This window comes from Eriocheir sinensis, chromosome 45 (assembly GCF_024679095.1).
Source record: "Eriocheir sinensis breed Jianghai 21 chromosome 45, ASM2467909v1, whole genome shotgun sequence".
Classification (NCBI taxonomy): domain Eukaryota; kingdom Metazoa; phylum Arthropoda; class Malacostraca; order Decapoda; family Varunidae; genus Eriocheir; species Eriocheir sinensis.
Genome location: NC_066553.1, coordinates 11351783 through 11378011, shown reverse-complemented (window position 1 = coordinate 11378011; position 26229 = coordinate 11351783). Strand labels below are relative to the sequence as shown.

The window sequence follows — 26229 nt, the reverse complement described above, 5'->3', positions numbered from 1 at the left end:
TTAACCAGTTGACTGCAGATTTCCTACAGTCAGACATCAAGCTACAGGAATGGAACAAAAAGTGGCTGCTACTATTCAATGAAGAAAAATGTAAAGTCCTGCACCTTGGGAGGGGATATCCAGCACACCAATACCACATGGGAAACACTCCACTATCCACCACAGAGGCAGAGAAGGACATGGGAGTACAGGTAACTCTCGATTTACGCGAGTGTTGCGTTCTTGACGAGGTCGCGTAATTCAAAAACAATGTAAATCAAACAAGAGGTAGGTTTCTGTCGAAAAATAAATACCGTAATTTTCGGCGTATTGCGCGCATTTTTTCACATAAAAAATGCCTGAAAGTTTAGCCCTGCGCGTTATACGCTGAATGTACAAATTTTTAATGATTTTTTTCTTCTTTGGGATATTTTTAAGGGTCTGTTTTTCGTCTCATCCAATAACAACAGCAAACTTACCTTTATTATTGTTTATAGTCCTTCATAGTCCGTAGCTGTCCTATAATATGTTAACATAGAATACAGGGCGATCTAATAACTACTATACAAAGACTAAATTGGTGGAAGATCGTCCATGCCTTGCTGTTATCCCGTTTTTCCGTCGGGCTCCATCTGTATGATCTTGATCTTGATGTCACAGGTGGCTTAAGATTGTATGACTAAGGAGCAGTACAAGCTACATAAAAAATCATATTGGAAAAAAATGTCCATGTGTTCATTATTAATTATTAATATTAGTGAGAATAATGGGGTGAATATGATATCAGAAACTGTACATCATGAGTCTTGTACGAGGAGTTATTTCACGCAATCCCAGCCCGGCCGCCATTTGCATTATTTACAAACCACACAACCACACCCACACAACAAACAGCTGCATGCCGCGTGTCACCAGAACCGAGATATCCATTCGGGCCCTCATTCTCAGCCTCTCTAGTGTGAAGAAGAAATGAGGGAAACGTTGAGGGGCTGGCTAGTATTGGTACCGGTACCGAGCTGTCTGGTACCAGTACCGTACCGTATTGCTGGTACCGTTAGTACCGCTACCTGCCCACCCCTATTGTTGAGTAGCGTGGCAGCGTAGGTACTGTATTGTTGTTCAAGTGGCGCGCGGGAAGAACTGAGCTCAGCTGTGTGGCCGTGTGAGTCCAGTTGCGTGAGACATCTGGTGGCCACTCCACAAAATATCGCGTATAAGTGAAAAAAAAACGCCTAAATTAAACATTTATTTAGATTTTGGACGCGTAAACCAAACACGCGTAAATCGAGAGTTACCTGTATATGTTACCGGGCTACCAGTAAAAGCCAAATTCGTGCCAATCACAGCGGACGGGTTATGAGGGAGAGAAAGTGAAGGAGTTACAAATGCATAGTTCCTTGATACATGAAACTCATACACTAGGAGGCAAAAAAGGGATCCATCCATCTCATCTCATTAACATAACTCTAGTCCTGATATTTCAACAGATATTTGTCATTTGTCACAGACCACTTTGCCTACAGGCACTACACAGACAGGTGTATTTACCGACATACAAGGGGTGTAGGTTATCTCATTTATCACATTTACTGACATACAAGGGTGTAGGTTATCTCATTTATCACATTTACTGACATACAAGGGTGTAGGGTACCTCATTTATCACATTTACTGACATACAAGGGGTGTAGGTTATCTCATTTATCACATTTACTGACATACAAGGGGTGCAAGTTACCTCATTTATCACATTTACTGATATACAAGGGGTGTAGGTTATCTCATTTATCACATTTACTGACATACAAGGGGTGTAGGTTATCTCATTTATCACATTTACTGACATACAAGGGGTGTAGGTTACCTCATTCATCACATTTACTGACATGCAAGGGGGGCAGTCTATCTCATAAACACATGGAAAAGCTTGCGGGAAGAGGTGGTGGAGGTGTACAGTGCCCAACAAATGATGGAAAGGCAAAGGAATGTAGATATGGAGACAGGACTATTAGAGCTTAGCCCGGGCCCGGTAGACTACAAACAGGTCAATACAAATAGGTAAATACACACACACGCGCACACACACACACAACCTGCCTTGATTGCCCATCTGGGCTATATTTTCTGTCCTTCATGCTAGTCAATGCTGCCCTGCACTGCCTACTCTCTCCCACATACAGCAGCACAACACAACACCTCAGAGGTGAATCTTCACATGTCTGGTAATCTCAGCTCTGGTCATGAAACGCTTTCCACAAGCATCACATTTGAACCCTTTGTGACCAGTGTGTCTTATGCTATGTCTCTTCAGGTATGACCTTAAACAGAATTTTTTCCCACAGACTTCACATTCATGATTTCTCTCACCAGTGTGTGTAAGGATGTGTCTGTTGAGGTAACTCTTCCGATTAAATCTTTTCCCACAGACTTCACATTCATGATTTCTGTCACTAGTGTGTGTAAGGATGTGTGTGTTGAGGTAACTCTTCTGATTAAATCTTTTCCCACAAACTTCACATTCATGATTTCTCTCACCAGTGTGTGTAAGGATGTGTGTGTTGAGGTAACTCTTCTGATTAAATCTTTTCCCACAAACTTCACATTCATGATTTCTCTCACCAGTGTGTGTAAGGATGTGTGTGTTGAGGTAACTCTTCTGATTAAATCTTTTCCCACAAACTTCACATTCATGATTTCTCTCACCAGTGTGTGTAAGGATGTGTCTGTTGAGGGTACTCTTCAGATTAAATCTTTTCCCACAAACTTCACATTCATGATTTCTCTCACCAGTGTGTGTAAGGATGTGTCTGTTGAGGGTACTCTTCAGATTAAATCTTTTCCCACAAACTTCACATTCATGATTTCTCTCACCAGTGTGTGTAAGGATGTGTGTGTTGAGGCAACTCTTCAGATTAAATCTTTTCCCACAAACTTCACATTCATGATTTCTCTCACCAGTGTGTGTAAGGATGTGTCTGTTGAGGGTACTCTTCCGATTAAATTTTTTCCCACAAACTTCACATTCATGATTTCTTTCACCAGTGTGTGTAAGGATGTGTGTGTTGAGGTAACTCTTCTGAATAAATCTTTTCCCACAAACTTCACATTCATGATTTCTCTCACCAGTGTGTGTAAGGATGTGTCTGTTGAGGGTACTCTTCAGATTAAATCTTTTCCCACAAACTTCACATTCATGATTTTTTTCAGCAGTGTGTGAAAGGCTGTGTGTCTTGAGTTCACCCTTCTTGCTGAAACTTTCCCCACAAACTGCACAATCATGATTTCTTTCAGCAGAAGGAGTGAGTGTCTTAGTCAAAGTCACCCTTCCCAGGGAGGCTTTTCTCACACTCCTGGCTCTCATGGTTTCCTGAACCAGTGTGTGCAAGGCTGTGTCTGATGAACTTCCTCTCCCCTATCAAATTGTCCTACAGTCCTGACACTCAACCTTTCCCTTTCCTTTATGGCTGGAGAAGGCAGCAGCACGGTGGTGGTGGTCCTTCTCATCAGGCCTTGGTCCTCACACCAGTGACAGTCTGCTCCGCTGCTCCTGGCCACTCAGGCTGCAGGCCAGCCTTGAGGGCGAGGGGGCAGCAAGTCTTCCTCAACGCTACACTCATGGCCAGTAGTCCTTCCTGGTGTGTGGGAGATGTGTTAGGTCACATGTTCTATCAAGGTACAGGCAAGCCCCCTTAACAAACAATTATATTGCTGAGAAGCTGTTCACTAGGCAAAGTTTTGTTGTGCCAACTCATTATAACGTAGGTTAATTGGAGTGTGCTTACAGAACCCCAACTTTTCCCCTTTCACTCATACTGACCACTTATTTGCACAGTAAGAAGCCGTAGCTACTTGTGCACTCCCTGACTCCTCAGCGACACACCTGCACACCACGGTACTGGACTGAACACTGGTGGCTGGGTTGACGTGCATGATCACTGTGTGTGTGAATCACCTCATATGTGACCGTCATCACCTGTAGTACTGCAGGACACTGGCCTTTACCGACACCCTCCACCACTCACTGTTAGGTGTTAATGTACTCAAATTTAAGTGGGATTCATTAACCTGTACAGCCACGGCTCTGAGCCGTTGCTTGCATGTGTAATGCTCAGCCCCGACGACAGCTCTCAGCCATTGCCATTTCTTGACCCTGTAGTTTCTTACATGATGCCACACGGCTGTAATATTCACACACTTTATGACTCATGATGCGGATCAAGTGTACACTGCTTGGCAATTTGCCTCCATGCTTTATTTTATTTATTATTTTATTTTTAACAGCAAAGGACACAGTTCAAGGGCAAAAAAAGGAAACAATAATGAAAAAAAAACCCGCTACTCACTGCTCCTAAAAATAGTCCAGCGGAGTGGTCATTCATAATTCTATGACATATAAACTTAACATCTTGACAAAAATAAAATTCCAAAAAAAAAGTGAAAATTTAAAAAAAATATAAATTTCCCTAATTAAGGAAACAGCGCCAGGCAGTGTTGTATGAGTTTGTTGAGTTGTGCCACACGTGGAGTTCACACGTCCCCCGAAATGTTCCAGCCTGGGAAGCCCTATTGCCTGCGTTATACTTGATATGTCATAATTACTATCGTATCCAGAATTCCAGCCAATTGGGAACAGTTCAGGAATTAACCCAGTAGCTGCGGGGATCATGTTTCTTAAAGGCCCCTCTAAGCGAGAAAAAGGAGAAAAAAATCATTACTCACGCAAACCATTTCATAATAGATATCAACGCATTTGTGATCAGTTTTTGCATCATCTATTTTTGTTTTTTTTTATATCATGTGAAAAATTTGGCCCATCGCTGGTACATGGTAAAGCCACAAATTTGGCCCGTCGCTACTGGGTTAAGCATGGGCAAACCACAACCGGACCTCACGCACCAAGGGCAGCATGCTAACTGAAATGGCAGGGCTGTCCAGCACCGTAGGTCTAACAGATTTCCTACCGTGACACAAATTAACCCCCCCCATTTTTTTTTTTACAACAAAGGAGGCAGCTCAAGGGCACAAAAAAACAATAATAAAAAAAAGCCGCTAATCGCGGGTCGTAAAAAAAGAATCAGAAGAGGTGGCCAAAAGCAAGGTCAGATTCGGAAGGAGAGGTGTCCTGATGCCCTCCTCTTGAAAGAGTACAAGTCGTAGGCAGGAGGAAATACAGATGAAGGAAGATTGTTCCAGAGTTTACCAGCGTGAGGGATGAAAGAGTGAAGATGCTGGTTAACTCTTGCATAAGGGGTTTGGACAGTATAGGGATGAGCATGAGTAGAAAGTCGTGTGCAGCGGGGCCACGGGAGGGGGGGAGGCATGCAGTTAGCAAGTTCAGAAGAGCAGTCAGCGTGGAAATATCGATAGAAGATAGAAAGAGAGGCAACATCGCGGCGGAATTTAAGAGGTAGAAGACTATCAGTAGGAGGAGGAGAGCTGATGAGACAAAGAGCCTTAGCCTCCACTCTGTCCAGAAGAGCTGTGTGGGTGGAGCCCCCCCAAACGTGAGATGCATACTCCATACGAGGGTGGACAAGGCCCTTGTATATGGATAGCAACTGCGTGGGGGAGAAGAAATGGCGGAGACGATACAGAACGCCCAACCTCGAGGAAGCTGATTTAGCGAGAGAGGAGATATGAAGTTTCCAGTTGAGATTTTGAGTTTAGGATAGACCGAGGATGTTTAGTGTTGAAGAAGGTGACAGCTGAGTGTTGTCGAAGAATAGGGGATAGGTGTTTGGAAGATTGTGTTGAGTTAATAGGTGGAGAAATTGAGTTTTTGAGGCATTGAAGGACACAAGGTTCCTTCTGCCCCAATCAGAAATGATAGCAAGGTCTGAGGTTAAGCGTTCTGCAGCCTCCAGTCTGGAGTCGTGTACTTCCTGTTGTGATGGTCTTCTACTGAAGGATGTTGAATAATGCAGAGTGGAGTCGTCGGTGTACGAGTGGACAGGACAGTTTGTTATGGAAAGATCATTGATGAATAACAGGAAGAGAATGGGTGATAGGACAGAGCCCTGTGGAATGCCACTGTTGATAGGTTTAGGGGAAGAGAAGTGACCGTCTACCACCGCAGAGACAGAACGGCCGGAAAGGAAACTGGAGATAAAGGAACAGAGAGATAGAATCCGAAAGAGGGCAGTTTAGAAAGCAAAGACTGGTGCCAGACTCTATCGAAGGCTTTCAATATGTCTAGCGCAACAGAGAAAGTTTCACCGAAACTGCTAAGACAGGATGACCAAGAGTCAGTTAAGAGAGCAAGAAGATCGCCAGTAGAACGCCCCTTGCGGAATCCATACTGGCGATCAGATAGAAGATTAGAAGTGGAAAAGGTGCTTTTGAATTTTCCGGTTAAGGATTGCTTCAAAAGCTTTAGATAGACATGAAAGTAAAGCTATTGGGCGGTAGTTTGAGGGATTGGAGCGGTCACCCTTTTTAGGTACAGGCTGTACAAAGGCATACTTCCAGCAGGAAGGAAAGATAGATGTAACTGTGGTATCAATATACCTCATTATACCTCATTGTTATTACGTAAAATATTAATGTGTAAGAAATTTATATGGTGCTAAAAGGATAAACTTGTATGGTGCTATTAGAAGGTAACATAGGTGCCGTTAAGAACGCTTACACGCAGCTGCCGATGTTCGTTTGTTTGGGTTACGCGGGCAGCGAGTCTGTCGCTTATAAGTGGATATGAATTGTAGACTCAGTGATATGGAGCAGTGATTCAATCCGTGGCACTGGAGGTCAGTATATTTTGCTAATATTTCTATGTTATAACACAATGTTAAGCTATGTAATGTTCACATACTGTGTATAAGAGTGTTTAGAATAATTTAAGCTATGAATGCAACAATATATGACTTAGGCTTCAGTGCAAGGAGCCAGAAAGTTTGGGATGTGTAAATTGTATAAATCAGTTGATAGGATTGTTGATATGTTACCTAACAAGGAACTTAACCCTAATGCCAAGGTTTTCTCACCAAAAGTTGATCTGCAGGAACCTGACACACATGTGAACAACAATTCTGGTTGTCGGTCAAATGGCACTGATAATAATGTTAGGCATACTACCCCAGGTTCAGTCAGTCAGTTAGATGCAATGCAGAGGATAGCAGATATTATGTCAATGAGGCAAACCAGAGAAAACCTTCCACGTCCAGAACCAGAAGTGTTCAAGGGAGACATGTTAGTTTTCACAACATGGTTAAAAAGTTTTGAAATTTTCATTGAGTCCAGAACTACTGATTTTACCGAAAGGCTCTTTTACCTTGGAAGGTACACCGATGGTGAAGCCAAGGAAGCAATCAGTGGATTGCTTCAGTTAAATACTGAAGAAGCTTACATAAAGGCTAAGAAAACCCTAAAGGGTAGGTTTGGAAATCAGTTTCTTGTGTCTAATGCCTACAGAAAGAAGTTATATGAGTGGCCAAAAATTCAGCAGAATGATGGCCCAGCACTAAGGAAATTTGCAGATTTCCTGGACAGCTGCAAGACAGCAATGGAAAGCATACCTCATCTAGTGGTGTTAGATGACTCACAGGAGAATGTCAAATTATTGAAAAAGTTACCGGTCTCACTAGTTGAGAAATGGAACACAATAGTGTACAAGTATGCTTCTAGAGGTGATGATGATAGTGATGATGAAGGTCTAACAGACATAAGTTCTGAACAATATCCTCCCTTTAAAAGGTTCTGTAAGTTCATATGTAGAGAGGCTACAAAGGCGTGCAACCCAACATCATCGTACAGTGCAGTCATAGATGAGAATCAAAGGAGCACTGCAGTTGTAGCCAAAGGAAGAAATAGTAGTTCAAGTACTGATAAATCTGGAAACAGAAGTTTCAAGACAGAGGCATCAGAGGTAAAGCCGTCACACACAACAACGGACAACAAGGCTAGATATGATAAAAGGCATGAAGTAAGAAAAACAGGGCCAAGGAGACTGAGCTGCCTTTATTGCAATGAAGAGCATGATGTAGATGTGTGTAAAAAGTTTAACTTGCTTGATAACAATGCAAAGTTTGACTTTGTGCAGAAGCAGTACTTGTGTAGAGGATGCTTGAAGCGTGGTCACAGAAAGATAGATTGCCGTCATAAGAAATGTTGTAGTATGTGTCACTGATACCACCCAACATCTCTTCACAATAATGCTCTTGCACAAACTAGTGCTCCAACTGTCAAGGCAGGAGACTCAGATAAAGCAACTCAGCCAAAAGCAAATGAAAGCTCAGCAGTTTCAAACAAGATTAACACCAGTCAGTCTATGACCGGAGATATGCACACCATGATTGTGCCAGTGTGGTTACACCACAGAGACAATGAACACAATAAAAGGTTGGTGTATGCATTATTGGATTGTCAGTCTGATGTCTGTTTCACCAAAGAAAGCACGTTTGAAAGAATGGGAGTTAGTGGCTCACCAGTACACCTCAAGCTCTCCACAATAACGGGAGAACAGGTAGTCCCCTGCACAAAAATCAGTGGACTTGTTGTACGAGGATTCAGTGAGCACATGCAAATAGATCTTCCACCTGCATATTCCAAGGAAGATATTCCTGCAAAGGAGGCTCAGATACCATGCCCTGAAACAGCCCAAACCTGGCCACACTTAGCAAGAATCTCTAACAAACTGATGCCTTATGATTGAAATGTAGATGTGGCACTTCTTATTGGAGCTAACTGTATCAGAGCCATTAAGCCCAAAGAGATTATTGTGGGAGAAGATGATCCTATGGAGTTAAAACACACTTAGGATGGGGCGTTGTTGGCCAAGCAATTAAAGAAACTAAGAAAGTTTCAGATGATGTAGCGAGAGCATATAGAACTATAGCCCAAGAAGTTGTCATCAGTGAAGAAAGAAAAGTTAGTTTCCTTGTTGTTCCTACTCAGACAAAAGAGTTAATAAACCCAGCACAAGTCAGGAACATGTTTGAGCTTGATTTTAATGATAAAGGAACTGACAACACTCCCTTTTCCTATGATGACAAAAGATTCCTGAAAAGGATGAGAGAGGGAGTGAGTCAGCAGAGAGAAGGGCACTATGAGCTGCCTCTTCCACTTAAGAATAATGACATCAAGCTTCCAAACAACAAGGACATGGCCTTGCATAGGCTCATGAAGTTAAAGGCAAAACTTATGAGAGATAGAAAATACCACCAAGATTACAAGGAATTCATGAAAGAATTAATTGACAAAGGCTATGCAGAAACTGTGCCAGCCAGGGACTTGCAACAAGCAGATGGTCAGGTGTGGTATATACCTCACCATGGGGTTTACCACCCAAAGAAACCAGGAAAGATAAGAGTGGTATATGATTGTAGTGCTAACTACAGAGGTCATTCTTTAAATGGTCACCTGTTACAGGGCCCAGACCTAACAAACAATCTGGTTGGGGTTCTATGTAGATTTCGTCAGGAAGTGACAGCCTTTGTATGTGACACAGAAGCAATGTATCACCAAGTCAAGGTGAACCCTGAACAAAGAGATTTGCTGCGCTTTCTGTGGTGGAATAATGGAAATCCAGGTGAGAATATGCTTGAATACAGAATGACGGCCCATTTGTTTGGAGCAACATCATCTCCAAGTGTTGCTAATTTTGCACTTAAGCAAGCTGCAAATGACTATGAGGCTCAGTATGGATATGAAGCAGCAAACTTCATCAGGAAAGAATTTTATGTTGATGATGGACTTAAATCAGTACCAACAGCACAGGATGCCATTGATCTGCTAATGAAAAGCAAGGCATTGTGTAAAATGGGAGGTTTTAATCTCCATAAGTTTCTGTCAAACAGTAAGGAAGTGTTAGCAGCAATAGCTCCTGAAGAAATGAATAACACTGTCAAGGGCCTGGATTTAAGTAAAGACATGCTACCTGTAGAAAGAACACTTGGAGTGGAGTGGTGTGTAGAATCTGATACTTTCCAGTTCAGAATACAAGTCAAAGAAAAGCCACTCACAAAAAGGGGCATATTGTCTACTGTGAGTTCAATATATGATCCATTAGGACTTGTGTCTCCTCTCATCCTCATTGGCAAAGGGATACTCCAGGAGTTATGCCGTGAAGGAGTAAGTTGGGATGAGGAGATACCACAGTATGTGAGGCCACAGTGGCAGCAATGGAGAGATGATCTACACAAATTAGAGCACTTAAAAATACCACGATGTTACAAGCCTGAAGGATTTGGTGAAATTAAGAAAGTTGAACTGCATCATTTTTCTGATGCCAGTCAAAAGGGATATGGTCAGTGCTCTTACATAAGACTGATCAACACTGCTGATCAAATACACTGTGCACTTGTAATGGCAAAATCAAGAGTGACACCCCTCCGAGCCATCACTGTGCCGAGATTGGAACTCACAGCAGCAGTAGTGTCGGTGAGAATCAGTGCAGTCTTAAAGAAGGAGTTAGACTATGAAAATATTCAGGAAGTGTTTTGGACAGACAGTATGGTAGTGCTGGGATACATCAACAATGATTCTAAACGATTTCATGTATATGTAGCCAACAGAGTCCAGCAGATAAGGGATCAAACTTCACCAAGTCAGTGGAAGTATGTGGAAACAGAGCACAACCCAGCAGACTATGCCTCAAGAGGGCAGTCTGTAGAAGAGTTAATTAACAACGACAAGTGGTGGAATGGGCCACGCTTCTTGTGGCAACACTTTGAGATGAATGATGACCCATCAGAGCATCATGAATTGGAAGATGATGATCCTGAAGTAAAAAGAGTTGCATCATGTGCTATACAGACACATGAGCCGTTTAATGTACTGGAGAGGCTGAACTGTTTCTCTGATTGGTTCCGTATGAAGAGAGCCATTGCAGTGTGCCTTAGACTTCAAAGGAAGTACAAGAAGAATGCAGATGGGACACATAAAGGAAGAAGCCAAGAATACATTCCACTGACAGTACAAGAACTGAAAGAAGCTGAAAATGAGATAATAAGGCAGGCTCAGGCTCATGCCTTCCATGAGGAAATAAAGATGCTGAAGGGTGCAGGAAACCATGAGTCTTCCCCACAGACAAATAGAAGAGAAACAACAGTAAAGAAAACAAGCAAGTTGTACAAACTTGATCCCTTCATAGATGAAGATGGAATAGTAAGAGTTGGGGGAAGAATAAGGATGTCTACTCACCAAGTAGCAAGACATCCAGCAATCCTGCCTAAGGATTCCCATGCTACTGATCTACTGATTTGCTACTACCACAAAAGGGTACATCATCAGGGTAGGGGCATAACAGTAAATGAAATTAGAGCATCTGGGTACTGGATTTTGGGGGGCTCATCTCTGGTGGCTAGACATGTCTCAAAATGTGTAGTCTGCAGAAGAGTTAGAAGTGACACACAAGGTCAAAAGATGGCAGACTTGCCACAAGATAGGCTAGAGCCTTCCCCTCCCTTTACTTATGCTGCAGTTGACTTTTTTGGTCCTTTCTACATCAAAGAGGGACGTAAAGAGCTAAAGAGATATGGGGTTCTTTTCACATGCATGGTATCACGTGCAGTCCATCTAGAGACAGCAAACAGTCTGGACACTACTTCCTTTCTCAGTGCCTACCGCCGCTTTATAGGAAGAAGAGGGCCAGTAAGGCAGTTAAGATCAGATCAAGGAACAAACTTTGTGGGTGCAAAAAACGAGTTAGCCAACTCTTTGAGAGAAATGGATGAGGAGAAGCTCAGAACCGAACTACTGAAGGACAGTTGTGATTGGGTTCATTTCAAGATGAATGTACCACATGCTAGCCATATGGGTGGGGTGTGGGAGAGACAAATAAGAACAGTGAGAAGCATATTGTCAGTGCTACTTGATCAACATGGACCTCAGTTAGATGATGAGACACTTAGAACATTCATGATAGAAGCAGAGACAGTTGTAAATGGTAGACCTCTAACTGTGGATAACCTTACCTCTCCTACTAGCTTAGAACCACTGACACCCAACACTCTGTTAACTATGAAGTCAAAGATTGTGATGCCTCCTCCAGGTAAATATGAAAGAGTTGACTTGTACTCAAGGAAACGTTGGCGTAGGGTACAGTTCCTTGCAAATGAGTTCTGGTCAAGGTGGAAAAGGGAAGTTTTGCAGTCTCTTCAGCTTAGAAATAAATGGCAGAAACCTCAAAGAAACCTCAAGGTGGATGATATTGTTATTCTTAAGGATTGCAACCTAGCTAGAAACCAATGGAAGCTAGGCAGAATTTTTTTTTTTTTTACGTTGCTGCCTATTGCGCCGGTAGGCATCTTCCCAGTGGGTCCTGATGGTCGGCCCAAGGCTTCTTCCAGGTGAGGCCTGATGGTCGGCCCAGCCCGTTCTGGCGCAGGCGAGTGTTTTATAGTGGCGCCATCTTGCATTGGCTCATGCTGCCCCCCGGAACTCGTTCTTGATTCACTAGGACGGCTTCCTCTAGAGTCCGGGTTGATGGGTGGTCTTCAGGACAGCATGTGGGTAGTTTTAAGCCACTCGGCGGTGACCGAAAAATCCGAGGTGGTAGGGTGGGGATTCGAACCCGCGTCGTCCATCACGCGGTGAATGTGGGCCCAGTACGCAACCAGTTCGACCACCGCCTACCCATAACTGAGTGTCTTCCAAGTGATGATGGTCTTGTGAGAAAGGTGAAAGTGATGATGTCAGACTCATGTCTTGACAATTCAGGGAAAAGAATAAAGGCAATGAACATTGTTGAAAGGCCTGTTCAGTCTTGTTCTCTAGTTAGAATGTACTACTCAGGAAGACCAGGGCGACCCACTGAGGAGCCCAAATGATCTGTTTGTACTTAGGAAGTGCAAAGATGATGTTAGCAGTATTTCATGTATCTGTAATACTCATGTTATGATCAATGTATTAAGTAGTTAAAAGTTAAATTGTCCTACAATTTAGGGGAGCCATGTAACTGTGGTATCAATATACCTCATTATACCTCATTGTTATTACGTAAAATATTAATGTGTAAGGAATTTATATGGTGCTAAAAGGATAAACTTGTATGGTGGTATTAGAAGGTAACATAGGTGCCGTTAAGAACGCTTACGCAGCTGCCGATGTTCGTTTGTTTGGGTTCTGGCAGCGAGTCTGTCGCTTATAAGTGGATATGAATTGTAGACTCAGCGATATGGAGCGGTGATTCAATCCGTGGCACTGGAGGTCAGTATATTTTGCTAATATTTCTATGTTATAACACAATGTTAAGCTATGTAATGGTCACATACTGTGTATAAGAGTGTTTAGAATAGTTTAAGCTATGAATGCAACAATATATGACTTAGGCTTCAGTGCAAGGAGCCAGAAAGTTTGGGATGTGTAAATTGATTATGTCATCACTTTTCCCATAGTTTCACGGCATCAGCTAATTATCAGCTTATATCGTACACTTTGGGTGTGTCTCCCCGGAAGCAATCTTTAGTGCTTTATTGTTGTGAAACGGTGCTGGAATAAATAGTTAGAGGGTTCAAAAATGTGTTGTGGAACATAACCCCCTATAATTAATGGGATGATAGGTTCAATATATGCGAATTCACATTATGCGAGCTTTTTGCAGAACGTATCCCTCGCATATAACGAATACCTGGTGTATTACGAGTGAAATGAAGGAAGGACAGCAGGCGGGCAGTGAATGATGGAGAGGGAAGTGAGAGAGGCGCTACAAGAGGAAATGTAAGGCAGGTTCTTAGAAGATTGGAAAGCAGAACACAAGGAGGAGGAGGAAGAAGAGAATGGCAGGTTCTTAGACGACTGGGAAGCAGAACACAAGGAGGAGGAGGAAGAAGAGAATGGCAGGTTCTTAAAAGACTGGAAAGCAGAACACAAGGAGGAGGAGGAAGAAGAGAAAGGCAGGCTCTTAGAAGACTGGAAAGCAGAACACAAGGAGGAGGAGGAGGAAGAAGAGAATGGCAGGTTCTTAGAAGATTGGAAAGCAGAACACAAGGAGGAGGAGGAAGAAGAGAATGGCAGGTTCTTAGAAGATTGGAAAGCAGAACACAAGGAGGAGGAGGAAGAAGAGAATGGCAGGTTCTTAGAAGACTGGAAAGCAGAACACAAGGAGGAGGAAGAGGAAGAAGAGAATGGCAGGTTCTTAGAAGATTGGAAAGCAGAACACAAGGAGGAGGAAGAAGAGAATGGCAGGTTCTTAGAAGACTGGAAAGCAGAACACAAGGAGGAGGAGGGAGAAGAAGAGGAGGAGGAAGACAGAGACAGAAAAGGACAACAACGACACATAAGAAATAAAGGTGGAAGAATACTAAATTAAACCCAGTAGCAGCGGGGATCATGTTTCTTAGTGGTCCCTCTAAGCGAGAAAAATGAGGAAAAATCATCACGCACACAAACCATTTCATAATATATATCAAAGCATTTGTGATCAGTTTATGCATCATCCTTTCTGGGGGGTTTATATCATGGCACAAATTTGGCCCGTCGCTGCTACCAGGTTAAATTTAATATAACCTAATGTGACCAAACCTCTCTATATCCTACCTAACCTAACCGGACCTGACCCCCACCCCCCTGCTGCCAAAATACAATGTGATAGACTGCACTCATAAACTTTATACAGAAAAATTTTGATGTTTCTTTAATTTTGCAGAGGCTATTAGTTGCTGCACAGCATTCAACAACTCATACAAAGTTTCATTTAGTCGGCGTAACATCTGTGGTCATATGCCAGAGAGAGACAGGAGGGGAAAGAATTATAGGAGAAGGGATCAGACCCCAGGAGACGGGACACAACCCCCGATTAATACCTGGTACCCATTCACTGCTGGGTTGACATGGGAGTAGGGTATCGGGAAAGCCACCCAAATTTTTCCACTCTGCCCGGGAATTGAACCCGGGCTCTCTCGGTTGTGAGCCGAGTGTGCTAACCACTGCACCACGAAGCCTCATGGTGTAGGCATGACCCTCAAGTGAATGGCTACCTTTACTTTCATATTAGCCAGTACAGTAAAGCACTGGTAGGAGGTTGGTGTGACATGGAGTTTTAACCTTTTGATCTTTAACCCCTTCCCCGGCAGAAACGTGTATACATGTTTTCACAAAATGTTCTTTTTTCAGTCGTCGACGAGTATACTCGTCTAAAACTTTACCTTCAAAAACCAGCTACATACGTATATACTCGTCGATTTTAAGCCTTTGTAAGCCATTCTACGTGTGAAACGAGTATTCTCGTCAAATCGTACGCCTGGCAGAGGCGATAGGGTAGAGCTGTGGGATTTCAAGGACATTGTTACTAGACTTGCTCCGACAGCCATTGTCGTCGGATGGGTGTTGTTTGCATCCACATTTGCATTCATTTTTTTGTAGCATTTTCAAGTGTTACACCCCAAATGTCTAGTTCAACGGAAGATAGTGAATATGAACCTTCCCTCAGAAGCTTGAATACTTCTGATAACTCTGCCAGTTCATCAGACAATGACTATTTCTCGACAAGTGAGGAGGAGGAGGGGGGTGAGGGGAGAGCTTGGAGAAGCCTCGAGTTGTCAGAGGAGCGTATGAATGCACCACCACCACGTTTTCCTTTCACAGGAAATCCTGGAATAAAGATTGATGAAAACCCAGCAGAACTGAGTCCATTTGAATTCTTCAGTCTTTTTATTGATAAAAGGATTATTGACTCTGTACTGGTAGAGACTAATCGTTTTGCTGAACAAACTGGGCAAGATGATTCTTTGTGGCGCCCTGTAACAGAGGCTGAACTTTTTGTATTTTTTGCCATGAAAATGCTTGGGGGTATTGTGAAAATGCCAGAAGAAGAAATGAACTGGTCACATGATGAACTGCTTGAAAGACCAATTTTTCGGCAGCTAATGACTATGAAACGGTACAGTAAGATAAAGCAATATCTTCATTTTGTAGATAATGAAACTCATGATGCACAAACTCACCCCAACCCAAAATTGTATAAGATTTATGATGTATTCATGACATTGTGTGAGAACTTTGGGAAGTGTTACACCCCTAGGCAAGATGTATGTATAGATGAGAGCCTTATGTTGTTCAAAGGAAGGTTAGGATGGGTACAGTACATTCCACTGAAAAGGAGGAGGTTTGGAGTGAAATATTTCATGTTGTGTGAGTCAAAGACTGGATATGTGTACAACATGACCATTTATGTTGGCAAAGGAACACAGTTTGATCCAGAGTATGATGCATATCCTGTGAGTTCGCGTGTTGTTTTATCTTTGATGAAGCCCTTATTTGGGAAAGGTTATTGTGTTACTATGGATAACTATTACACTAGTCCACAATTAGCTGATGCTCTAGTTATGAACCAGACTGATACTTATGGAACTCTACGTATGAATCGAAAAGAAGTGCCAGAAGAACTGAAAAGAAAAAAACTGAAGAAAGGAGAAGTTGCAGCATTTCAGAGAGGCAAGGTAATGACTCTTCGTTGGAAAGACAAAAAGGATGTTGCAATGCTATCAACCATTCACAACCCAGCCATGCATGACATTGAGACAAGACAAGGGCCTGTGAAGAAACCCAAAGTTGTATGTGAATACAATCATACAATGGGAGGAGTTGACAAGGTGGACCAGCAACTGGTAGATTATCCCATTCCAAGGAAACGGGGTAAGAAATATTACAAGACAGTTTTCTTCCATTTGATGGATATTGGAGTATGGAATGCTTTCATCCTGCATCAAGAAGCATTCACTCAGTCAGGAAAAAAAAGCCTAACACACCTGAAGTTTCGTTTGGAAATTATACGATACATATTTGGCAAGTATGGACCTGCTTTACCACCAAGAAGATCACCAGGTAGACCCTCGACATCACCAGGAAGTTTGCGGCATACGCCAGGAGGACATTTTCCAATGGAAGTTCCACCAACAGAAAAAAAGAAAAATCCAACAAGAAAATGTGTTGTATGCAGTCTGAAGCGTGACCATAGAGGGAAACAAGTCAGGAAAGAGTCACGCTACATGTGTAAAGTTTGCCAAGTAGCTCTATGTGTTGTGCCATGCTTTGAAAAGTACCATTCTAAATAATTTCATCTAGAAACTTTCTGAGGAAATACTATTCTTTTATATGTGGAAATAAAATTCATTTGTTTTATTTTTTTGCTAACAACTTACAGTTTTCAATTGATTTTGTTCATAATAAAATGCCGGAAAAAGGAATTTCATTTATTATGCATATTATAATTACTGCTAGATATTTGGTAACAATTGTAATAAAAATTAAAAATAAAATAGGTTTTCATTTCTCTTTACATTTGGTAATAAAATTTTGAGAAAAATTAAGAAAATATGGTAAAAAAATATGGTTTATAGGAAGACGAGTTGACTCGTTTTTGCCGACAAAGGTATTCTCAAAATGAAAAGTTAACCACAAAAATGGGAAGAAAAAATAATTACAAACTGTTTTCATGACCAGCATCAAAAATACTATATGGAACCAAAATAAAAAAAATAATCTGAAAAAGAAACGTTTTTAACAAAAAAATTGTTGGGGAAGGGGTTAAACTGTTTCCTGTCTTGAGGTGTGAAGGTTGATAGAAAACATATATGACAACAAGAACAGTTGGTTAACTCAGTAGCTGAGGAGATCAGGTTTCTTAAAGGCCCCTCTAAGCGAATTAACCCCTTGACCGCGGATTTCCCACAAGAAGACATCACCAAGCTACAGGAATGGAACAAAAAGTGGCTGCTACAATTCAATGAGGAAAAATATGTAAGTAAAGTCCTGTATCTTGGGAGGGGATATCCAGCATACCAATACCACATGGGAAACACTCCACTATCCACCACAGAGGCAGAGAAAGACCTGGGAGTATATGTTACCAGGCTACCAGTGAAGGCCAAATCCGTACCAATCGCAGCAGATGGGTTAATGAGACTCAACCAATAACCATAACACATATCAAAGCATTTGTGATCAGTTTATACATCATTTATTTCGGGAGGTTTATATCATGGCAAAAATTTGGCCCATCACAGGTACACGGTAAAGCCACAAATTTGGCCCGTCGCTGCTGCCGGGTTAAGTAGGAAACAAGATAGTGAAGGCTGCATAAATAGAATCTTAACAAAAAGGAAATGATAATTTTTTGGCTAATCCTCCATTTTTTTTCAAGATACTACTTTTTTATAGCGTTTAATGTTTTAACCCGGTAGCTGCGGGAACCATGTTTCTTGAAGGTCCCTCTAAGCGAGAAAATGAGAAAAAATCATCACTCATGCAAACCATTTCATAATATATATCAACATGTTTGTGATTTGTTTATGCATCATCTATTTTGTGGGTCTTTATCATGGCACAAATTTGGCCCGTCGCTGCTACCGGGTTAAAATACATAATCTAATATTTGTTTATCTTCAGTGACTAGTTTTGTTTTTACCCCATAACAAAGTTTTTTTATGATTTCTGAGGGAAACAGACGGCACACATTGAAAACAAATCAAAATCTTTTAAAAACAAATCAAAATCTATCAGGAAAAGTTGGAAAGTTTCGTTTAGTCGGTGCAACATCTGTGGTCATATGCTGGAGAGAGACAGAAGGAGAATGAATTATAGGAGAAGGGAACAGACCTCAGGAGACGGGACACAACCCCGATTAATACCTGGTACCCATTCACTGCTGGGTGGACAGGGGCGTAGGGTATCGGAACAGCCGCCCAAATTTTTCCACTCCGCCCGGGAATCAAACCCGGGCTCTCTCGGTTGTGAGCCGAGTGTGCTTACCACTGCACCACGAAGCCCCCGTCTATCAGGAAAAAAGGGCTTCATCCACTTACATGATGCAACGCAAAAACATATAAATAAATGTAGTAGACAAGGTATATGTGGAGTGAGCCAGCCCGGCCCACGCACATCAATTCTTGTTAACCTCTTGACTGCGATTTTCTACAAGAAGACATCACCAAGCTACAGGAATGGATCAATGAAGAAAAATGTAAAGTCATGCAATTTAGGAAGGTATATCCAGCATACCAATACCACATGGGAGACACTCCATTATCCACCACAGAGGCAGAGAAAGACATGAGAATATATGTTACCAGGCTACCAGTGAAGGCCAAATTAGTTCCAATTGCAGCAGACAGGCTAAGAAATCTGTGGATAGTCAGCTATTGCGGCTCAATAGAGTATATAAGAACTACTTCTCAACTCACCCAGTGATGAAACGAGAGCGCCAGGCGGCTGGAACACGAGAGAGGCAATGTTGGACCTTCCACCCATCCCACACGCCGCCTATCCTGAAACAAATTCAAATCTTTCAACACTGGAGACAACACTACAGTGAAACCAAACTGTCAAGTCTGTTCAGCGTAGGCTCATGGTTCTTTCTCTTCCTCTCATATGTAAGGTAAAGGTAACATATGAGAGGAAGAGATAGGTGGTGGGACTGTGTGGCAGAGCAAAGGGGAGAAATGGACCCAAGGGAGCCTCCGCCCAAACGGACTCGACAATTTGGTTTTACAATAGGAAGTAATGAAGTCTTATAATCTTCACAAACACTAAGCACAATATGAAGGCATAAACATCAAGGAACAGGATAATATATCTTAGAAATAAGAAATGATAATCATATATGAGAAAATCAAAGATCATTTCTTGCCCTGACATGCGTAGTTCGTATTTTCATTGCAATAAAAAAATATATACATATCTATGTACCTAATAACAGATGTCTTTTTATTAACCCAGTACCAGCGGGGATCATGTTTCTTAATGGTCCCTCCAAGTGAGAAAAATGAGAAAAAATCATCACTCACACAAACCATTTCATAATATATATAATAACATTTGTGATCACATTATGTATCATCTATTTTTGGGGGGTTATTTCATGGCACAAATTTGGCCTGTCACTGCTACACGGTAAAGCCACAAATTTGGCCCGTTGCTGCTGCACAGAAAAGCCACAAATTTGGCCCGTTGCTGCTGCACAGAAAACTCACAAATTTGGCCCGTCGCTGCTGCACAGAAAACCCACAAATTTGGCCCATCGCTGCTGCACAGAAAAGCCACAAATTTGGCCCATTGCTGCTGCACAGAAAACCCACAAATTTGGCCCGTCGCTGCTACCGGGCTAAACAGTAACTTATCTTAATTTCTTTGTTTATTTATATATGACCTATGAAACGTAGACAGACCCTTTTCAGGGCTTTCACGAGTTGTGGCTGTTGTACGGTGGACCCTAAAAAGGGCTGGCCATAAAACCCATAATTCCAGCTAATTGTAGGCGGTGGTGGCATAGCGCAACCCACCATGAATGCCCTGGTTAATTGTGGTGGGTGAGTGATATTGAGGTGGGCTTTTTTGTCATAGGTGGTGCTGTAAGGTTATGGCATACTGAATTAGCTATCCATACAGTAATCACTTGTCATATTCTCTATATAAGACAACAAGCAACTCTCGGCTTGATGCCAAGCGTCATAAGACTATTTATTTTGTAACAAACACCACCCAAAAAGAATGGAGTTTGAGTATAAGTAAATATTTTTAACGTATTAATGGTTAAGAGATGAGTACTCTGGTGTACGTTCCATGCTGTTTTCTTAGTCTCAAAATGCAGTGTAATTTTGTCCTTTCTCGGCCACTTCTCGGCTTTCCCATAGCCGAAGCCCTCGGGTTAATGGTCCCTCAAAGCGAGAAAAATGAGAAAAAAATCACCCCTCACACAAACCATTTTATAATATACATCAAAGCATTTGTGTTCAGATTATGTATCACCTATTTTGGGGGGTTTATATCATGGCACAAATTTGGCCTCTCGCTGCTACATGGTAAAGCCACAAATTTGGCCCGTCGCTGCTACCGGGTTAAAAAGATTATTTAAGGTCGACCACCTACAACCCCCCTATACTAAGGGCTGCTTTCACAGTCATTTTGTTTGTTTTGATCGTTACCAATGGCTGTTATCACCACTATAGTATTTCCACATAAAACTGGCCGGTGGGGTAGTGGCGGCTGTGGGGTTAGCCTAGCCCCGCACCTTGCCACACACTCTCAAAACCTCTCCCTTCCTCTGCAGCCGCCACTACCCCATAGGCAAGTTTCACGTGGAAAATTAAAGCGTCGATCGCCATCATTGGTAGCGATCAAAACAAACAAAAAAGTGACTGTGAAAGCGGCCCTAAGACCCACACACAACCTGGACCTTCCCAACCCTGACCAACAGAGTTGCCATGCAATCACATGTTTCTCTCTCTCTCTCTCTCTCTCTCTCTCTCTCTCTCTCTCTCTCTCTCTCTCTCTCTCTCTCTCTGTCAGTCAATCTGAATAAAAAAGATGCAATAAATGTCATGTTAATTGAGAGAGAGAGAGAGAGAGAGAGAGAGAGAGAGAGAGAGAGAGAGAGAGAGAGAGAGAGAGAGAGAGAATTATTTCTCTTAAGAAAAAAAGCTACTGCAAAATAATAGCTTAGTTTTCTTATATGCATAATAATAAGTTATTATTCATATATGCAAAATACGTAATAGCCTAGTATTCCTAAATGGTAAATAATAGTATAGTATTCCTAAATGCAAAATAATAATTTAGTATTCCTAAATGCAAAATAATAGTTTAGTATTCCTAAATGCATAATAGCCTACTAGTTTCCTAAATGCAAAATAATAGCCTAGTATCCTAAATGCAAAATAATAGTTTAGTATTCCTAAATGCAAAATAATAGTTTAGTATTCTTAAATGCATAATAGCCTACTAGTTTCCTAAATGTAAAATAATAGTCTAGTCTCCTAAATGCAAAATAATAATTTAGTATTCCTAAATGCATAAAAGCCTACTAGTTTCCTAAATGCAAAATAATAGCCTAGTCTCCTAAATGCAAAATAATAGCTTCGTATTCGTAAATGCAAAATGATTGCTTGCTATTCCTAAATGCAAAATAATAGCCTCGTATTCATGAATTCAAATTATTAGGATATTATTCCTAAATGCTAAATAGTAGCCTAGTGCTCATGAATGCAAAATAATAGCCTTGTTTAACTAAATACAAAATTTAAGCTAGTGTACACAGTAAAATTATAATGTATTTCTCTTGAGTACTTCATTGGCTTATTAGCAAGTTATTACAGATTGTAAAACTCTTCCCACTTACAATTTACTACAGAAGAAAACCTTACACCATACGAATAAAATCCAATATTCCTCAAAACAACTCACCTTATTCCAAGGACATCACAACCCCCGGGTTAAGAACCGCTGAATTAGAAGCAAGAAACAATGAAGCAATATCAGCGACAGCAAGGGAGTGTAGCGCGGGGTACTACTTACTTGAAGCACTGGGTGTTCGCTACTAACCGACTATGCACGAGTGTTGCCCGCCTATCCAGCGAGCTGCTGCAGCAAACCTTATAACTATGACGCATTTTTTTCCTATTAAGCTCAAAGAAAGGCTCTAGGACAGCAAATTATTAGTTTTTTTTTTTTTTTTCAACAGAGGAGTCAGTTCAAGGGCATACAAAAAAGGTAACAAATGTAAAAAAAAAAAAGCCTGATACTCATAACCACTTGAACCAGATCTTTAGAGCAAACCACCAGTTATCAAAACTTAATGGAGGTACAAAATCATTTACTGTATTGAAAAGTACTGATGTGTAGTAATCATGTATATTTGAAGTGGTCACAGCTCATTTTCTTATGTGCTTAGCTCATTATTACTTTTCTGAAATTTTTCACTTAATGAAAATGCCCAAAAATGAATACATAATAAATAAATAGAAAACTAATAAATTTATCCCCTTGGCTGCGGATTTCCTACAAGAAGACATCACCAAGCTACAGGAATGGATCAAAAAGTGGCTGCTACAATTCAATGAAAAAAAATGTAAAGTCCTGCACCTTGGGAGGGGATATCCAGCACACCGACACCACATGGGAAACACTCCACTATCCACCACAGAGGCAGAGAAAAACTTGGGACTATAATGTTACCAGGCTACCAGTGAAGGCGAAATCCAGCCAATGTGAGCGGACGGGTTAAAGTTAGCACCAAATTAAGCTTAAGACTACCCACATGCTGTCCTGAAGACCATCCATCAACCCAAACTCTAGAAGAAACTATGCAAGTGAATCAAGAACGAGCTCCGGGGGGCAGCATGTGCCAACAAATCCTGGCGGCACTATAAAACACTTGCCTGCGCCATGACGGGAGGGGCCCGACTACCATCCAGCAGGCCCCTCAAGAAAGCCTACCGGTGATATGGGCCGGCACACATACACACACACACACACACACACAAAAAAAAAAAAAAGCATGTTAGGAACCAAAGGTACTCTACAGTATTCTGAAAACACAGCCTAACCACAATCACAGGTCCAGCACTGTTGGACTTAATAGGGGATATGTTGCTGGTTGACAGGTTTACCTTATCCTGCCCATAACCCGGTAGCAGCGACGGGCCAAATTTGTGGCCTTACCGTGTAGCAGCGACGGGCCAAATTCGTGCCCTGATATAAACCCCCCAAAATAGATGATACATAATCTGATCACAAATACTTTGCTATATATTATGAAATGGTTTGTGTGAGTGATGATTTTTTCTCAGTTTTCTTGCTTGGAGGGACCATTAAGAAACATCATCCTCGCTGCTACTGGGTTAACATATCATATAACACATATTCAATACATCGAGTAGCAGGCTTTTTTATTGTTTCCTTTTTTTTGTGCCCTTGTGCTGTCTCCTTTGCTGTAAAATTCAAAAATAAAAAAATAAATAAAAAGACAAATCATCAAATAGGAAAGGAGAGAAAGAGAGAAGAAGAATGAAAAATAAAGGAAGAAAGAGGGAAGGAAATAAATAAAGAAAGCAAAACAAAGAGAAAGAAAACCAACCACTTCTACTACTATAACCGTTACTACTACTACAGACATGGCAAATTTCACCGGTAACTAGATAGCGCCACATTACTGATCCCAGTTTTTCGCCCATAACTTAAAAAATGCTGCACAGAGAGGGCTAAATTTTGGATACTATATAGTTCATATGTATGTCTACCTACTGTCAAAACTTGAGGAAAATTGAACCAGAACTTTTTGAGATATGGGAATCCAAATAAATTTGCGCCGAGTTCGTGCCCATTCACGAAGTCAAGATTGGGCTATTTGGGCAAGATAACATGGCATGGCTGAGCACAGGCTTGGTGGTGTCTCCCAACTTATCAAAATACTTGCATATTAATAATTTTTCGCTTCCTTATTATTGTTCCCTGTTTTTTGGCCATAGCTCAAAAAATACTGCACACAGACAGCTAAATTTTTGGATACTATATAGTTCACATGTATGTCTACCTACTGTCAAAACTTAAAGAAGATTGAACCAGTCCTTTTTGAGATATGGGAGTCCAAACTTTTTTGCACTGAGTTCGTGCGCCGAGTTCGTTACTATTCACTAAGTCAAGATAGGGCTATTTGGGCAAGATAACGCGGCATGGCAGAGCACAGGCTTGGTGGTGTCTCCCAACTTATCAAAAAAATTGCATATTGATAATTTTTCGCTTACTTATTATTGATCCTCATTTTTCGGCCATAACTCAAAAAATGCTGCACACAGACAGCTAAATTTTGGATACTATATAGTTCATATGTATGTCTACCTACTGTCAAAACCTGAGGAAAATTGAACCAGTACTTTTTGAGATATGGGAGTCCAAATTTTTTGCGCTGAGTTCGTGTCTATTCACTAAGTTAAGATAGGGCTATTTGGGCAAGATAACATGGCATGGCAGAGCACAGACTTGGTGGTGTCTCCCAACTTATCAAAATACTTGCATATTAATAATATTTCGCTTACTTATTATTGATCCCCGTTTTTCGGCCATAACTCAAAAAATGCTGCACACAGAGGGCTAAATTTTGGGTACTGTATGTCTACCTACTGTCAAAACCTGAGGAAGATTGAACCAGTACTTTTTGAGATATGGGAGTCCAAAAAATTTGCGCTGAGTTCATGCCTATTCATAAGCCACCCAATATCAATGATACATAATCTGATCACAAATGCTTTGATATATATTTTGAAATGGTTTGTGTGACGGGTGATTTTTCTCATTTTTCTTGTTTGGGGGGACCATTAAGAAACATGATCCCCGCTGCTACCGGGTTAAACTAACATGCACACAGGGAAATAAGTAGCACCCACCCACACGGGGAAACACAAACTCCACCATTCCACACTTTAATTAAGCCCTAACCAAACAAGTGAGTGTTATCCATTGTTACCCCTGAGAAAAGGAAAGTTTTGTTTAGTCGGCGCAACATCTGTGGTCATATGCCGGAGAGACAGAAGGGGAAGGAATTATAGGAGAAGGGAACAGACCCCAGGAGACGGGACACAACATCTGTGGTCATATGCCGGAGAGACAGAAGGGGAAGGAATTATAGGAGAAGGGGAAGGAATTATAGGAGAAGGGAACAGACCCCAGGAGACGGGACACAACATCTGTGGTCATATGCCGGAGAGACAGAAGGGGAAGGAATTATAGGAGAAGGGAACAGACCCCAGGAGACGGGACACAACATCTGTGGTCATATGCAGGAGAGACAGAATGGGAAGGAATAAGAGAAAGGAACAGACACCAGGAGACTGGACACAACATCTGTGGTCATATGCCGGAGAGACAGAAGGGGAAGGAATTATAGGAGAAGGGAACAGACCCCAGGAGACGGGACACAACATCTGTGGTCATATGCAGGAGAGACAGAAGGGGAAGGAATTATAGAAGGGAACAGACCCCAGGAGACGGAACACAACATCTGTGGTCATATGCAGGAGAGACAGAAGGGGAAGGAATTATAGAAGGGAACAGACCCCAGGAGACGGGACACAACATCTGTGGTCATATGCAGGAGAGACAGAAGGGGAAGGAATTATAGGAGAAGGGAACAGACCCCAGGAGACGGAACACAACATCTGTGGTCATATGCAGGAGAGACAGAAGGGGAAGGAATTATAGGAGAAGGGAACAGACCCCAGGAGACGGGACACAACAGCAGTGGTCATTTGCCGGAGAGACATAATGGGAAGGTATTATAGGAGAAGGGAACAGACCCCAGGAGACGGGACACAACCCCCGATTAATACCTGGTACCCATTCACTGCTGGGTGGACAGGGGCGTAGGGTATCGGAAAAGCCGCCCATATTTTTCCACTCTCTCGGTTGTGAGCTGAGTGTGCTAACCACTGCACCACGAAGCCCCCTTACCTATGAGGAAGACACACAGAGCACCCTTTTGGCCTCACCTTCCTTCCTCTCCTCACACAAGTAATCCCACAGCGCCGCTTCAAAAAGTGTTCA

General features: G+C 41.8%; 2 protein-coding genes across 3 annotated transcripts in view; both read right to left on the bottom strand.

The window, feature by feature from the left end:
- The window catches only part of LOC126980751 (zinc finger protein 431-like), a 145224-nt gene that overhangs the window by 118589 nt on the left and 406 nt on the right, over positions 1-26229 (bottom strand). The window contains exon 2 of one of the 2 annotated variants that reach the window (XM_050831035.1): positions 19098-19181. The exons of the other annotated variant lie outside the window; for it this stretch is intronic. The gene's annotated coding sequence lies outside the window, so the exon portion shown is untranslated. The remainder of the gene's footprint in view (positions 1-19097; positions 19182-26229) is intronic. 2 annotated transcript variants of the gene reach the window in all.
- LOC126980749 (zinc finger protein 714-like) lies at positions 2169-26193 on the bottom strand. Its single transcript, XM_050831032.1, has 2 exons — positions 26175-26193; positions 2169-3611 (listed from the first exon to the last, which is right to left on the bottom strand). Exon 2 carries the CDS (start codon positions 3338-3340, stop codon positions 2177-2179), a length of 1164 nt encoding a protein of 387 aa, XP_050686989.1. The 5' UTR covers positions 3341-3611; positions 26175-26193; the 3' UTR covers positions 2169-2176.

Excerpts from the sequence above, each read along its gene's own strand:
- LOC126980749 (XM_050831032.1), bottom strand. The coding sequence starts at position 3,340 with ATGAGAGCCAGGAGTGTGAGAAAAGCCTCCCTGGGAAGGGTGACTTTG.